This window comes from Anolis sagrei, chromosome Y (genome assembly GCF_037176765.1).
Source record: "Anolis sagrei isolate rAnoSag1 chromosome Y, rAnoSag1.mat, whole genome shotgun sequence".
NCBI classification, from domain to species: Eukaryota; Metazoa; Chordata; class Lepidosauria; order Squamata; family Dactyloidae; genus Anolis; species Anolis sagrei.
In genome coordinates this window covers 72,345,979-72,360,753 of record NC_090035.1, presented here as the reverse complement: position 1 = coordinate 72,360,753, position 14,775 = coordinate 72,345,979, and the positions used below count along the sequence as shown (strand labels likewise).

The 14,775-nt window shown below is 43.8% G+C and overlaps 1 protein-coding gene across 1 annotated transcript; it reads left to right on the top strand.

Annotated features, from left to right (window-relative positions):
• The first annotated feature begins 690 nt into the window (after positions 1 to 690).
• Positions 691 to 13,915, top strand: LOC137095725 (cytochrome P450 2G1-like). The gene is made up of 9 exons (XM_067462532.1): positions 691 to 870; positions 3,809 to 3,971; positions 4,055 to 4,204; positions 4,624 to 4,784; positions 5,240 to 5,416; positions 5,506 to 5,647; positions 8,372 to 8,559; positions 11,185 to 11,326; positions 13,180 to 13,915. The coding sequence occupies exons 1-9, from the start codon at positions 691 to 693 to the stop codon at positions 13,359 to 13,361; spliced, it is 1,485 nt and encodes a 494-aa protein (XP_067318633.1). The 3' UTR covers positions 13,362 to 13,915.
• The last annotated feature ends 860 nt before the right edge of the window (positions 13,916 to 14,775 follow it).

The window sequence follows — 14,775 nt, the reverse complement described above, 5'->3', positions numbered from 1 at the left end:
TGTAGGTTTTTGGGCTTTATGGCCATGTTCTCTCCTGATGTTTCTCCTGCATCTATGGTAGGCATCCTCAGAGGTTGTGAAGTCTATTGGAAACTAGCTTTGCTTTTTGAAACTCCCACACACCTCAATATTTTCAAGCGGTGGTTGGATGAATCCATGGAAGGAGACCCTGTGACTATAGGTGGCATTATATATATATATTGTCTGTGCAGTTATGTAGCCCAGAAGGCAGTGTCCAACCAGTCCCTATAAAAGGCCATGGAGCCCCATCCAGAAGAGACTAGTTCTACACTCTGCCGAAAGAGAAAGACAGTTGACAGTCTGCACCATGGAATGGGCTGGTGTAGTAAGTAAGTAGCACCCAAATTGTTTTACAGCTTATTAAAAGGTTAAGACATATAAGATCTCTTAGAATGTATGTAGAAACATATCCACAGCACATATTCTTCCAGAAAGAAACTATTATAGAAGCATAGAATTGGAAGATAGCACATGAGCCATACATCTAATCTGGATAAACAGTATTGTTTCCCAGTATCATGAACTGAGTTGCAATATTTTTTTGTCTGTGCAGTTATGTAGCCCAGAAGGCAGTGTCCAAGCAGTCCCTATAAAAGGCCATGGAGCCCCAGCCAGAAGAGACTAGTTCTACACTCTGCCAAAAGAGAAGGACAGAGGACTATCTGCACCATGGAATGGGCTGGTGTGGTCGCCCTCCTCCTTGTTATCTGTGTTTCTTGCCATTTACTTTTATCTTCAAAGAGAAAACGACTGCACAAGGGAAAGCTTCCTCTGGGACCAACTCCCCTGCCCCTGATCGGGAATTTCCTTCAGATCAAGTCAGGAAAAACCTTAAAATCTCTTCTAAAGGTATGGACACTTTTGACGATTGAGAGCTATGCTTTTACTTTTTTTATCGTTTTCTTTACTTTTTTGCCTTTTTTGTTCTTTATATTATTATTTTTTTGTAAAGAAATCGCCTGAAATTCAATTTGGGGATTTTGGATGTAGTAGAAAAACAAAGAAATTGAATAAGATTCACTAAGGCATTTATTTATTTATCATGTTAGAAGCAAATTGAGAATACAGTTATAATGTATAGGAAAACTGCAATCAAAGCTAAAAACTTGGCGTTATACTAAATGTCCTTTGACCATAAGCTGGCCACTTGGAGTGCCTCTAGTGTTGCTGTAAGAGGGTCCTACATTGTGCATGTGGTAGGGCTTAGACTGCATTGTAGTAAGTGGTCTGTGGTTTGTTCTTCTCCACACTCGCATGTCGTGAACTCAACTTTGTAGTCCCATTACTTAGGGTTAGCTGTGTACTGTGTGGTGCTAGAGCACAGTCTGTTCAGCACTTTCCAAGTCACCCAAACTTCTGTGTGCTCAGGGGGAGTTTCTCATTCCGCATCAATCACTGATTGAGTTTCCAGGTTTTAAGCTGCCATTTTTGGATTCTTGCTTGCTGGAGTGTTCTTGCAAGTGTCTCTGTAGATCTTAGGAAGCTGTTTCTTGATTTAAATAATTGGCACGCTGGCTCATATCCAAACAGAGGATGCGCCGGAGATATCAATGCCTTGAGGCATTGAATTGTCTCATTCGTTACAATCGATGCTTGGCACACAAACAGATTCCCAATCAATGGAGGAAAACTAAGTTTATTGCCATTTTAAAATCTGGTAAATATGCCTCCAATGCCAAGAACTACCATCCAATTTCTCTCTTTTGTCATCTGTATAAAATATGATAGGATGGTATTAAATCGACTAAGTCCTGTTATTGAACCCCAGCTTCCTGTATAACAAGCAGGCTTCAGACCAGAGAAAACTGTACAGCTCAAATTCTTAACTTGACTGAGTTTATAGAGGAAAGCTATGAGAAAGGTTGCATTACAGGAGCAGTTTTTGTGAACCGTACAGCAGCTTATGACACTCTGCAACATAGGAAATTTCTGCATAAACTCTACCATACGACCTGGGACTACAATTTTACAAAAAACACCTAGATCCTACTAGAAAACGGCAGCTTTTATGTGGAGTTTCAGGGCTGGAAATGTAGATGGAGGAGGCAAAAGAATGGCCTACCTCAAGGCAGGGTTCTTGCACCAACCTTGTTAACATCTTTACTAATGATCAGCCACAACCACCACTCACAAAGAGCTTTATATATGCTGATGACCTTGGCCTAACAACACAAGCAAAACACTTTGAAACAGTTGAAATCCAACTTACTAATGCCCTGAAAAATCTCTCCAGCTATTCAAAATATAACTACCCTGCTAAGACACAACTGTGTGCTTTCCATCTGCATAATCATGAAGCCAATAGAAAACTGAAGGAGCAATAGTTAGCTCCTCTAACTTGCCCCTTTCCTCCCATCCCTGATTAGAAAACCAGGTGTAATGTGTGTCCAGCACTGTGAGTAGGGCCAGATAAGTTGGGACAGCCCCATGGTGGCTATGGAAAACATGAAGTCCTGAGCCACTCCTGATAGGGTGGCCTCAGCATGGACGTTGAAGTCCCCCAGCACAATAAGCCATTGGGACTCCAACGCCAGGCTCGAGACCATCCCAGCTAGCTCAGGTAGGGAGACTGTAGTGCAGCGGGGTGGACGGTACACTAACAGGATTCCTATTCTGTCCCGGTCACCTACCCTCAGATAGACATACTCAAAAATGGTTGACTTCTGTTTAAGGAGCTCCATTGGCTGCCGTTTATTTTCCAGGCCCAATTCAAGGTGCAGGTTTTGACCTAAAAAGCCTTGAATGGTTTGGGACCTGCCTACCTGCACGACCACATTTCCGTCTACGAACCCACATGACCTCTTCAATCTTCCGGAGAGGCTCTTCTCTTGTTCCCGCCCTCATCACAAGTGTGACTTGTGGAGACAAGAGAGAGGGCCTTCTCTGTGGTGCCCCCCCGGCTCTGGAATTCATTCCCCAGAGATATTAGGCAAGCCCCCACGCATAAAATGACTTTGCATAAAATGACCTCAGAAGCACTTTATTTTATGGTCCGTGCAATTAAATCCTACCTCACCCCCAGATCCCCTCCCTGATATTTTACATTGTCCTATCTCCCTGTGTTTTTTTAAATTATCTTTGAATTTGGTCCTGCCCAGTGCAATCATTTGTGTTTTAATGTTTGATTTTATATTGCTGTGTTGCTTATTATAGTGGTTTTGCATCTTATGTATTTTATTTTCTGGTTTTTTTGTTATGCTTTTGCGTTATATTGTGTTTACTGTACTGATGGGCATGGCCTCATGTAAGCCACCCCGAGTCCCCTTGGGGAGATGGAGGTGGGGTATAAGTAAAGTATTATTATTATTATTATTATTATTATTATTGGGCACCTGGTCAGGGAGATGGAATCCCTATTGACCACTGCGATCCCGCTTCCCCACTCTCCGAATCTCGGTTGGTGCTGCACGGAGAAACCTGGTTGACAAAGCTGGGTCAGATTTACACCTCCAGCCTCATCCAACCAGGTCTCCGTAATACATGCCAGGTCTGCACGCTCATCCAGAATTAAATCCTGGATAAGAGCTGTTTTACCGTTGACAGACCTGGCGTTCAACAACACCATCCTTAATCCAGAGGGACCATTCTGGGTAATACAATTTACCATGTCAGGAGATCAAACTGGAACTACTAATATTCTTTCATGATCCCTAGGCTGAATTAATGGCAATTTGACATGAAATGTACTCCTTGACCCCAAATTCATCCACTTCAAATGACACCATTCCGAAATGTCTGCATAAACATAAAGATAGTGCCAGAGGTGAAACTTTGATTTCTCCTACAGCTTCATGAAAAATATGGCCCCGTTTTCACGGTCTATTTGGGAACACGTCCAGTTCTGGTCTTGTGTGGACACCAAGCTGTGAAGGAGGCTCTAATAGACAAGGCAGAAGAGTTCAGTGGAAGGAGTACCAAGCCTACATTGGAGAAGGTTGTCAAAGGACATGGTGAGGCACTCCACTTGTCTATGCAAGAATAGTTAAAACACTTTCTTCTGCTTGTTCTGTGATTTCTTTCTTGTTTCCCTCAGGGGTGGGCTTTTCCAATGGAGAACACTGGAAGCAACTGCGCCAATTCTCCATCACCGCCTTGAAGAATTTTGGGATGGGGAAAAAGTCTATTGAGGAGCGAATTCAAGAGGAGGCCCAATTCCTGCTGGAGGAATTTCATAAGACAAAGGGTAAGTGAGTTGCTAGGCAGGCTGAATTTATTCTGTTGAATGAAAGTAGCTAAATCCTGAAAGGAGGAATACTGCTCCCTACATCTGACATTTAATGGATGCATCTTGGAACCAAAGACTCGATTTCTGTTATCCATGCCACGTTTGGTCCAGATCCATCATTGTATAAGTCCACAATGCTCTCTGGATGTAGGTGAACTACAACTCCCAAAGTCAAGGTCAATGCCCACCAAAGCCTTCCAGTCTTTTCTGTTGGTCATGGGAGTGCTGTGTGCCAAGTTTGGTTCAATTCCATCATTGGTGGAGTTCAGAATGCTGTTTGATTGTAAGTGAACTATAAATCCCAGCAACTACAACTCCCAAATGAAAAAAACACAATTTTTTTAGTGATGGTCATTCCTTTTGCTGTTGTGTTGCAGGAAAACCTTTAGACCCCACTGACCATATCAGGAGTGTCGTCTCTAATATCATTTGCTCTATTGTATTTGGGGATCGCTTTGACTATGAGGATAAGGAATTCCAGGTCCTTATGAGGCTAATAAACGATTTCTACTGGGAACTGAGCTCAACCTGGTCCCAGGTACCTTAATGTTATTCACTTTGTGATAATGTTCAGCTGCTTAATACAACTCTTGGTCTTAGATACTGTCTTGATGTTTTTTTATTTCTCAACTACTAGAAGTTCATATACAGCCCTGAAAAAAGGTGCACTTCTGATTCAGTCTCATCAGAACAAAACTGAGATATTGAATGCTCCCTTTGTTTATAGTTCCAGAATTCCTTCCAAAGCAAACTAAAGAAATGAGTTGAATTTGGCAGGAAACCCACTAAACTTTTCATCTACTAGGCGTTCATATCCGGTCCTGAAACCAGGTGCTCTTTTGATTTATCCTAATCAGAACAAAACTGAGGTCTTTGATGCCCTCTTTGCTTCTAGCTCCCAAATTTCTTCCAAAGCAAACTAAAGAAATACAACTGGTACTAGGATGAAATTTGGCAGGAAACCCACTAAACATGATTTCTCTTTTCATGCAGCTCTATGACATGTTTCCCACTTTTCTGAAGTACTTCCCAGGGCCCCACACCAGGGTCTATGACATTATGTCATATTTGTCACGCTTCATTGCCAAGAGAGTGAAGAAGAACCAAGAGACCCTTGACTCTAACTTCCCACGTGACTTTATTGATTGCTTCCTCATCCAGATGGAAAAGGTACCTTGTTGGTGTGTGACGGTTGTGTGGATTTGCCAGTGGTTCATCTTGGAATAATCACATGATTTCTTCATCTTTCCTCCTTTCAGGAAAAAGGCAATCCACTTAGTGAATTTAATGTCAAGAATTTGAAGCAGACCATCTTTACTCTGTTCTTTGCTGGAACAGAGACAATCAGTTCAACTCTGAGATTTGGCTTCCTGTTTTTGATGAAATATTCTGAAGTGCAAGGTATTGTTGTTATTGTTGTACAGTATCACCTCATTTGGCCCACATTGGCAGATTTAATCTTTGTGGACTTGATTATTGGTTCTCTCTATGAATCTTTGTTGTACTGGTCCATTTAGTTTTCTAAATGGATAAGGAATAGATATAGATAAGGAACTATTTTTAAATAAGCAATGCATGGAAGCGGAAGAAGACAACAGAATAGGAAGGACAAGAGACCTCTTCCAGAAAATTAGAAACATTGGAGGTAAATTTCAGGCAAAAATTGGTATGATAAGAAACAAAGATGGCAGGGACCTAACAGAAGCTGAAGAGATCAAGAGAAGGTGGCGAGACTATACAGAAGATCTGTATAGGAAGGATAATAATATCGAGGATAGTTTTGACAGTGTGGTGAATGAATTAGAACCAGACATCCTGAGGAGTGAGGTTGAATGGGCCTTAAGAAGCATTGCTAACAACAAGGCAGCAGGAGACGACGGGATCCCAGCTGAACTGTTTAAAATCTTAAAAGATGATGCTGTCAAGGTGATGCATGCCATATGCCAGCAAATATGGAAAACACAAGAATGGCCATCAGACTGGAAAAAATCAACTTATATCCCCATACCAAAAAAGGGAAATGCGAAAGACTGCTCAAACTTCCGCACAGTGGCCCTTATTTCTCATGCCAGTAAGGTAATGCTCAAGATCCTGCAAGGAAGACTCCAGCAATACATGGAGCGAGAGTTGCCAGATGTTCAAGCCGGGTTTAGAAAAGGCAGAGGAACGAGAGACCAGATTGCCAATATCCGCTGGATAATGGAGAAAGGCAGGGAGTTTCAGAAAAACATCTACTTCTGCTTCATTGACTATTCTAAAGCCTTTGACTGTGTGGATCATAATAAATTGTGGCAAGTTCTTTGTGGGATGGGCATACCAAGCCACCTTGTCTCTCTCCTGAGGAATCTGTACAAGGACCAAGAAGCAACAGTCAGAACTGACCACGGAACAACAGACTGGTTCAAGATTGGGAAAGGCGTATGGCAAGGCTGCATACTCTCACCCAACCTTTTTAACTTGTATGCAGAACACATCATGCGATGTGCGGGGCTGGATGAATGCAAAGCTGGAGTGAAAATTGCTGGAAGAAACATTAACAACCTCAGATATGCAGATGACACCACTCTGATGGCCGAAAGCGAGGAGGAGCTGAGGAGCCTTCTAATAAAGGTGAAAGAAGAAAGCGCAAAAGCCGGGTTGCAGCTAAACATCAAAAAAACCAAGATTATGGCAACAAGAATGATTGACAACTGGAAAATAGAGGGAGAAAATGTGGAGGCCGTGACAGACTTTGTATTTCTAGGTGCAAAGATTACTGCAGATGCAGACTGTGGCCAGGAAATCAGAAGACGCTTACTTCTTGGGAGGAGAGCAATGTCCAGTCTCGATAAAATAGTAAAGAGTAGAGACATCAGACTGGCAACAAAGATCCGCCTGGTCAAAGCCATGGTATTCCCTGTAGTAACCTACGGATGTGAGAGCTGGACCTTAGGGAAGGCTGAGCGAAGGAAGATAGATGCTTTTGAACTATGGTGCTGGAGGAAAGTTCTGAGAGTGCCTTGGACTGCGAGAAGATCCAACCAGTCCATCCTCCAGGAAATAAAGCCCGGCTGCACACTGGAGGGAAGGATACTAGAGACAAAGTTGAAGTACTTTGGCCACATCATGAGGAGACAGGAAAGCCTAGAGAAGACAATTATGCTGGGGAAAGTGGAAGGCAAAAGGAAGAGGGGCCGACCAAGGGCAAGATGGATGGACGGCATCCTTGAAGTGACTGGAATGACCTTGAAGGAGTTGGGGGCGGTGACGGCCGACAGGGAGCGCTGGCGTGGGCTGGTCCATGAGGTCACGAAGAGTCGGAGACGACTGAACGAATGAACAACTATGAATCTTTAGTTTCTCCAGGGCAACTTCATGATTAAACCCTTCTGGAACTAGAATGCAGAATCATACTGGAAGACATGGAGATTCCTACAGAGAATGATTCTTTGGGAATTTCTACGTCCTCCAGAATAATTTGATGGTCAACTTCCGGTCACATTCATGATTAAATTTCACCCTACCTTCCACTTCTTCACATACATTTGAGTACAGTCAGCCCTCTGGCCCCTTGCGTTCTGCATCTGGGGAGGGGGAAGCAAACTGGTTTGGACACCTATGGAGTACTATGAGGATGTATATGCAAACAATGCTAAAGCCTCCCATGACTTCACAGATAACTGACTCTCCTCAACATTTATTTGCCCACTTATATCTGGGATGCTATTTCACTGCATTATTGTCATAGTGAAACTTCAGCATCCACAGATGCTGAAGTTAATTTCCATGGGGTATCTTGGGAAAAAAAACTCAAAAGATACTAAGGGCCCACAAGACTTGAAAATGTTTAATAGCCACAAGGAGGCATACCAATAGCATGATTGATCATTTCAGAAATAACTGGAAAGTTCAAAAATGATAGAAGAGTGCAAGGTATGAGGAATGAGGAAAACTAGCTCATGGTACCTCTCCACCAAAGGAAACCACAATCAGGCAATGCAGGCTGTTGTTTGGGATGTGGTGTTGGTCTACTTTAGTGAATGCACAGAGATTTCATGCCTCTCTTTAGTCATGTTCATAGTAAAATATCATTTCCTTTTGAGAGTCAGGAACCCAAGGAGTTCATTCTATGCATATACTTAACAGCAAAAGTGCATGAGGAAATTGATCGAGTGATTGGCCATAATCGCGTCCCAAACAATGAAGATTGGAGACAGATGCCATATACGGATGCTGTCATCCATGAAGTACAGAGAGTCAGCGATCTTGTACCTATGAATGTGGCCCACATGGTTACTTGTGACACTGAATTCAGAGGATACTTCATCCCTAAGGTACAGTAGTGGAATAACCAGGAAAGATCATGGGAAGCCAGTTAATTTGAAACTCAGAGCAATAGTCAACATCACACCTTCCCATGAGGAGCCCCCGGTGGCGCAGTGGGTTAAACCCCTGTGTCGGCAGGACTGAAGACAGACAGGTGGCAGGTTCGAATCCGGGGAGAGGCGGATGAGCTCCCTCTATCAGCTCCAGCTCCTCATATGGGGACATGAGAGAAGCCTCTCACAAGGATGATAAAAACATCAAATCATCCAGGCGTCCCCTGGGCAATGTCCTTGCAGACGGCCAATTCTCTCACACCAGGAGTCACTCCTGACACGACAAAACAAAACAAAACAAAACAAAACAAAAACCTTCCAAAGCATTCCAAGCAACATAAGAGTGTGGCTAAGATGGCCAAAGATGATTTGAGTTTGCAGCAACTGAAGTAATCTGAGTATTTATTTATTTGTCGTGTCAGGACAACCAGTCAAATTATATTACATTTCTAACAGAACAAAGCAAACAAACAGACAAAATACAAAATTTGTGAGTTTGGTAGTTGATTAAATGTCCTTTGACCAGTATCTGGCCACTTGGAGTGCCTCTGGTGTTGCTGCAAGATGGTCCTCCATTGGGCATGTGGCAGGGCTCAGGTTGCATTGCAGTAGGTGGTCAGTGGTTTGCTCCTCTCCACACTCGCGTGGCGTGGATTCCACTTTGTAGCCCCATTTCTGAAGGTTGGCTCTGCATCTTGTGGTGCCAGAGCGCAGTCTGTTCAGCGCCTTCCAAGTCGCCCAGTCTTCTGTGTGCCCAGGGGGAAGTCTCTCATTTGGTATCAGCCATTGGTTGAGGTTCTGGGTTTGAGCCTGCCACTTTTGGACTCTCGCTTGCTGAGGTGTTCCAGCGAGTGTCTCTGTAGATCTTAGAAAACTATTTCTAGATTTAAGTCATTGACGTGCTGGCTGATACCCAAACAGGGGATGAGCTGGAGATGTCTCTGCCTTGGTCCTTTCACTATTGGCTGCTACTTCCTGGCGGATGTCAGGTGGTGCTAGGCAGTGTAATTTCTCCAGTGGTGTAGGGTGCAGACACCCTGTGATAATGCGTCTTGTCTCATTAAGAGCCACATCCACTGTTTTAGTGTGGTGAGATGTGTTCCACACTGGGCATGCATACTCAGCAGCAGAGCAGCACAGCGCAAGGGCAGATGTCTTCACTGTATCTGATTGTGATCCCCAGGTTGTGCCAGTCACCTTTCATATGATATTGTTTCTAGCACCCACTTTTTGCTTGTTGTTGAGGCAGTGCTTCTTGTAGGTAAGAGCATGGTCCAGAGTGACTCCCAGGTATTTGGGTGTGCTGCAATGCTCCAGTGGGATTCCTTCCCAGGTGATCTGTGTGGGAGGACAATAGTGGAACTGGGGGGTTTTAAAAGCTGAAAATGTGCGGATGACAGTGCCTTTGAAAAAAAGGGGGGATTATAGCACAGGTGCAACAAGCCTTTTATCTGGTACATAGCTGGAAGAGGTATCATTTATCATCCAATCAAATAACAACTTGACTTGATTAGCATGAATCCGATCATCCGAAACTCAACTGACACCAGGAAGAGCAATTGGGTTACTGGAATGCAGAAACAGGAAGCCTAACTGTCCAGTACATCTTGCAAAAAGGGACATGACTGGCCATTGAGTATCTTACAGAGTTTGTGGTTAATGTGTTTTTGCTGAGTCATGAAGTTAGAAAGAGAAGGCCAGAATCTGGGTTGCTGTAGGTATTTCGGGCTATATGGCCATGTTCTAGAAGCATTCTCTCCTGACGTTTTGCCTGCATCTATGGCAAGCATCCTCAGAGGGCGGATAGCAATGATGAATCTCGATAAAATAGTGAAGAGTAGAGGCATCACACTGGCAATGAAGATCCGCATAGTTAAAGCATTGGTTTTCCTGTAGTAATCTATGGATGTGAGAGCTGGACCATAAGGAAGGCCAAGCGAATGAAGATGGCCGCTTTTGAACTTTGGTGTTGGAGGAAAATTCTGAGATTGCCTTGGACCACATGAAGATCAAACCAGTCCATACTCCAGGAAATAAAGCCCACTGGAGGGAAGGATTTTAGAGGCAAAGATGAAATACTTTGGCCACATCATAAAAAGACAGGAAAGCTTGGAGAAAATGCTGATGCTGGGGGAATTGGAGAAAAAGAGGGGCCGACTAAGGGCAAGATGGATGAATGTTATCCTTGAAGTGACTGGCTTTATCTTGAAGGAGCTGGGGGTGACCATGGCTGACAGGGAGTTCTGGCGTGGGCTGGTACATGAGGTCACAAAGAGTCGGAAATGACTAAATGAGCAAACAGTGACATTCTACACCACTTACTATATACTCCCAGAAAATGTTGCCATTCCCAACCCAGGTTACATGCCAACATCTTCCAGCTTTTTGATTCCCATAACAACTAGGCCAGATGGACCTTATCTCTGTCCCCACTCCCCTCCATGTCTCTCCCTCCCTTTCCACCATCCTTGGTCTTCCATGTCAGGATGACTAGGGTTCAACATGCAGTTTACAATGCTCTCTTCTGGGACTGAATTTCTGCCATTCTGAGCTCATACATCTTTCTTTTCTCTTTCTCAGGGAATGGAAGTTTGCCCTGTGCTCAGCTCTGTTTTGCATGATCCCACCATGTTTAAAAGCCCCAATGCCTTCAACCCAGAGAATTTCTTGGATGAGAATGGACGCTTCAAGAAGAATGATGCCTTTGTGCCTTTCTCCTCAGGTAGAACTTTCTTAAATACATGAATGAGGAGAAGAATTATATTCTTGCTTGTTAGCTGGTTTGTTCTTAAGGGTTAGGGTTTGTATATTAGCTTTTAAAGATTTTAAAGCATTACTTACCCATTTCATCTGCCTCCTTGGGCATTCTCTACCTGAGCAACCCACACTGATTGCAGTAGGACCATGTAATATGTGAGATCCATTCCAGGATCTTCATGTAATGTGATTTTTTGGGATTTATTTTGTAATTCAGATATCCTATCATGAAACAAGTAATGTCCTGGACTTCTGGCTAAAGGGGTGGCTGGCCTCTTGGGGAACATTCGTGCTTTCCCTCTCTATGTAGAATGATTTATCTATAAGTCATATAAAAATCCATAATTCTGGCCTCCAAATTTGACATTGACTTGTATATGAGGGTATGAGTGTATTTGATAGATACAAGACAATGAGATGACTGGTTGGAAAGGTAAGTCCATAAAAAGCCATAGATACTAGGCCTGTTTGATCAAGAAAAAATTTGTTTCTAAATTCGATTCTTAATTGGGGTGTTTTTTTGTTTCGATATTAAAAATATTTACAAAACTTACCAAAAAAATGTTTTGTTATTTACGAATTTTCGTAAATATTTACAAAACATTTTAGAAAAAAAAATTTTCTTGATCAAACAGGCTAAGTGTGAATGTTGCAGTAATGGTCACCAATGGCTTTCTCCCACCCTGGACATTCCATAGTATTAGAGATGATATATAACTCACCATTTGCCTAGTTTCCAACAGACCTCTGAGGATGCCTGCCATAGATGTGGGCAAAATGTCAGGAGAGAATGCTTCTGGAACATGGTATACAGCCCTGAAAAGTCACACAAGCCGGATGGCGCGCGGAGGCCGCTTGTGAGCGCGCGCGCGCCATCCAATGGGCTCCGGCTCCTGCGCCCCCCCTCCTCCTCCTCCTCCTCCCAGCTGGGAGGAGGAGGAGGAGGAGGAAGAGGAGGAGGAGGGGGGCGCAGAAGCCGGAGCCCATTGGATGGCGCGCGCGCTTACAAGCGGCCTCCGCGCGCCATCTGGCTCCGGTTCCTGCGCCCCCCTCCTCCTCCTCCTGGGAGGAGGAGGAGGAGGAGGGGGGGCGCAGGAACCGGAGCCGGATGGCGCGCGGAGGCCGCTTGTAAGCGCGCGCGCCATCCAATGGGCTCCGGCTTCTGCGCCCCCCTCCTCCTCCTCCTCCCCCTCCTCCTCCCAGCTGCACTTCCTGCAACACAGCTGGGAGGAGGAGGAGGAGGAGGAGGGGGGCGCAGGAGCCGGAGCCCATTGGATGGCGCGCGCGCGCTCACAAGCGGCCTCCGCGCGCCATCCGGCTTCTGCCACGGTGCACTGCTGGGGTGCTTGGGAGCGCCGGATTGGCTCCCAGGCTCCAGCACTGCAGCACCACTCAGCAGCAGCCTCCATGCCATTAACGACACGAGCTGAAGCTCGTAAAATACATGGGGCTGCTGCTTCGATATTTTTAAACCCTTCCGGGTTTAAAAATATGTTTTGATATCGCGTCGGATATTCAAAAAATAACGATTAAAAAACGAAAAACGAATTAACGAAACAAAACCGACAGGCCTAATAGATACCATAGAATAGAATAGAACCCTTCCGGGTTTAAAAATATGTTTTGATATCGCGTCGGATATTCAAAAAATAACGATTAAAAAACGAAAAACGAATTAACGAAACAAAACCGACAGGCCTAATAGATACCATGAACAAGGTAAGGGGACATGGAACAGGCTGCATCTCAGGAGATATCCGATCAGAAAAGCTGGATGTGTCTCTCTCTGCCTCCTGACAAATTCTTCTTTTCTTTCAGGGAAACGGATTTGTCTGGGTGAATCAATGGCCCGCATGGAGCTTTTCCTCTTCTTCACCACCATCCTGCAAAGTTTCCAGTTGAAGCCCCTTGTGCCCCCAGAAGACCTTGACCCAACCCCGCTGAAGAATGGCTTTGTCAGTGTCCCACCCATTTATCATCTCTCCCTCATCCCACGCTGACTCCAGGATACCTTTTTTCTTCAGCTTGGGGCTGTTGTATAATCCGTATTCTCAAACTCTACAGGGAGATGGAAGGGCAATTAATTTGATCATTGCCTCCACCAGAGAGGGGAGTCAGCAACAATGATTTCCATATTTCAATCCCATATTAGGTCTTGTTGTACTGGGGTACTACTGAAATTGCAGCTGGGTAAGAGGGATACTTTTGACCCATTCCTACATTTTCTATCTCCTGAAAAATCCTAAGAGAGTGAGGTCTCTTGAATATGTATAGTTAAGTGATTTTGAAGTACTGAGGATGCCTTGAAATTATCTAGTGGGGAACCATCTCAATTCCACATCTATGTAGCAGTTGGCCCTCCTTATCTATAGTTTCAACTACCCATAGCTTGAAAATATTCAAAAAAAATTAAAAGTACATATTGATCTTGTCATTTTACATATAAGGGACATCATTTTACTACCTCATTGAGTATAATGGCACTTGGGCATCTACCAATTTTATATGCACTGGAGATCTTGTAGCCAAATTCCAGTAGATACCAAGGATCCAGTAGCTCAACTCCACATTTATGGGTCAGTAATTGATTAATAGTTTCATATTCACTTTTTCCTGATCAATAGAGGAACAGATCTTTGTCAACCAGAATGGATGTTGCCTCATAAGTTAAATGATCAGGTTTCTGCTGACTCTCAGGGGTTTGTATATATATATAGAGAGAGTACAGTTAGCCAGAGTGAACCTGAGGATTCTGGGATAGTTGGTTCCCAAGGCAAAGATGCTTCGATGCTAACAGAAAAAGAGGCCGAGGAAAAGGTTAAATGGCCAAGGCCAAATAGTGATAGTGATAGTGAATGGAATGTACTAATTGGCAAGCCGAGGGAGGACCAGACACTCTTTGATAGGAGAAGTCAAATTAAACAACATCACCACCTCGAAGGGGGTAAAAGACTGTCTGAAAGATTAAGAGAAAAAAGGGGTCACAGAGAGGTTTCCCAAGGAAAATGGAATGCTTTTGCCATGGCTTTCTGAAGAAATATAGGGTCTGTGAATCTATACTCTTCAGTGAGTTCAACGCTTGATTTTCATGTGTAACCATGCTTTTTGTTTCATGCCTGGTATCCATGCCTTCTTGTTCATGCTAAGATTCCTGTTTACTTCTGCCTGGGATTCATGCTCATGCTGAAATTCTTGTATGCGGTTTGTCCTGGTTTGAAGCGCCTGCATTGGGATTTAATAGTTCAAGTTTACTGCTGTTTCCTCAAGGGACTTTGGTCTTTTGCAACCTTTTGGAACTGAAAGACTCTAAGTCTTGTGGACTTGTTTATTGGATTTTTGCAAACCTCCTGTTTTCTGACTGATAATTGGCTGTCTTATTTTACTTTGCTCAACTGACTGTTTTGTGAACATGTC

Bases quoted from the DNA above. Each gene is read 5' to 3' on its own strand.
- LOC137095725 (XM_067462532.1), top strand. From the start codon at position 691: ATGGAATGGGCTGGTGTGGTCGCCCTCCTCCTTGTTATCTGTGTTTCT. The intron at 4,205-4,623 runs GTAAGTGAGTTG...GTTGTGTTGCAG, and splicing joins GGAATTTCATAAGACAAAGG to GAAAACCTTTAGACCCCACT. The intron at 5,417-5,505 runs GTACCTTGTTGG...TCCTCCTTTCAG, and splicing joins TCCTCATCCAGATGGAAAAG to GAAAAAGGCAATCCACTTAG.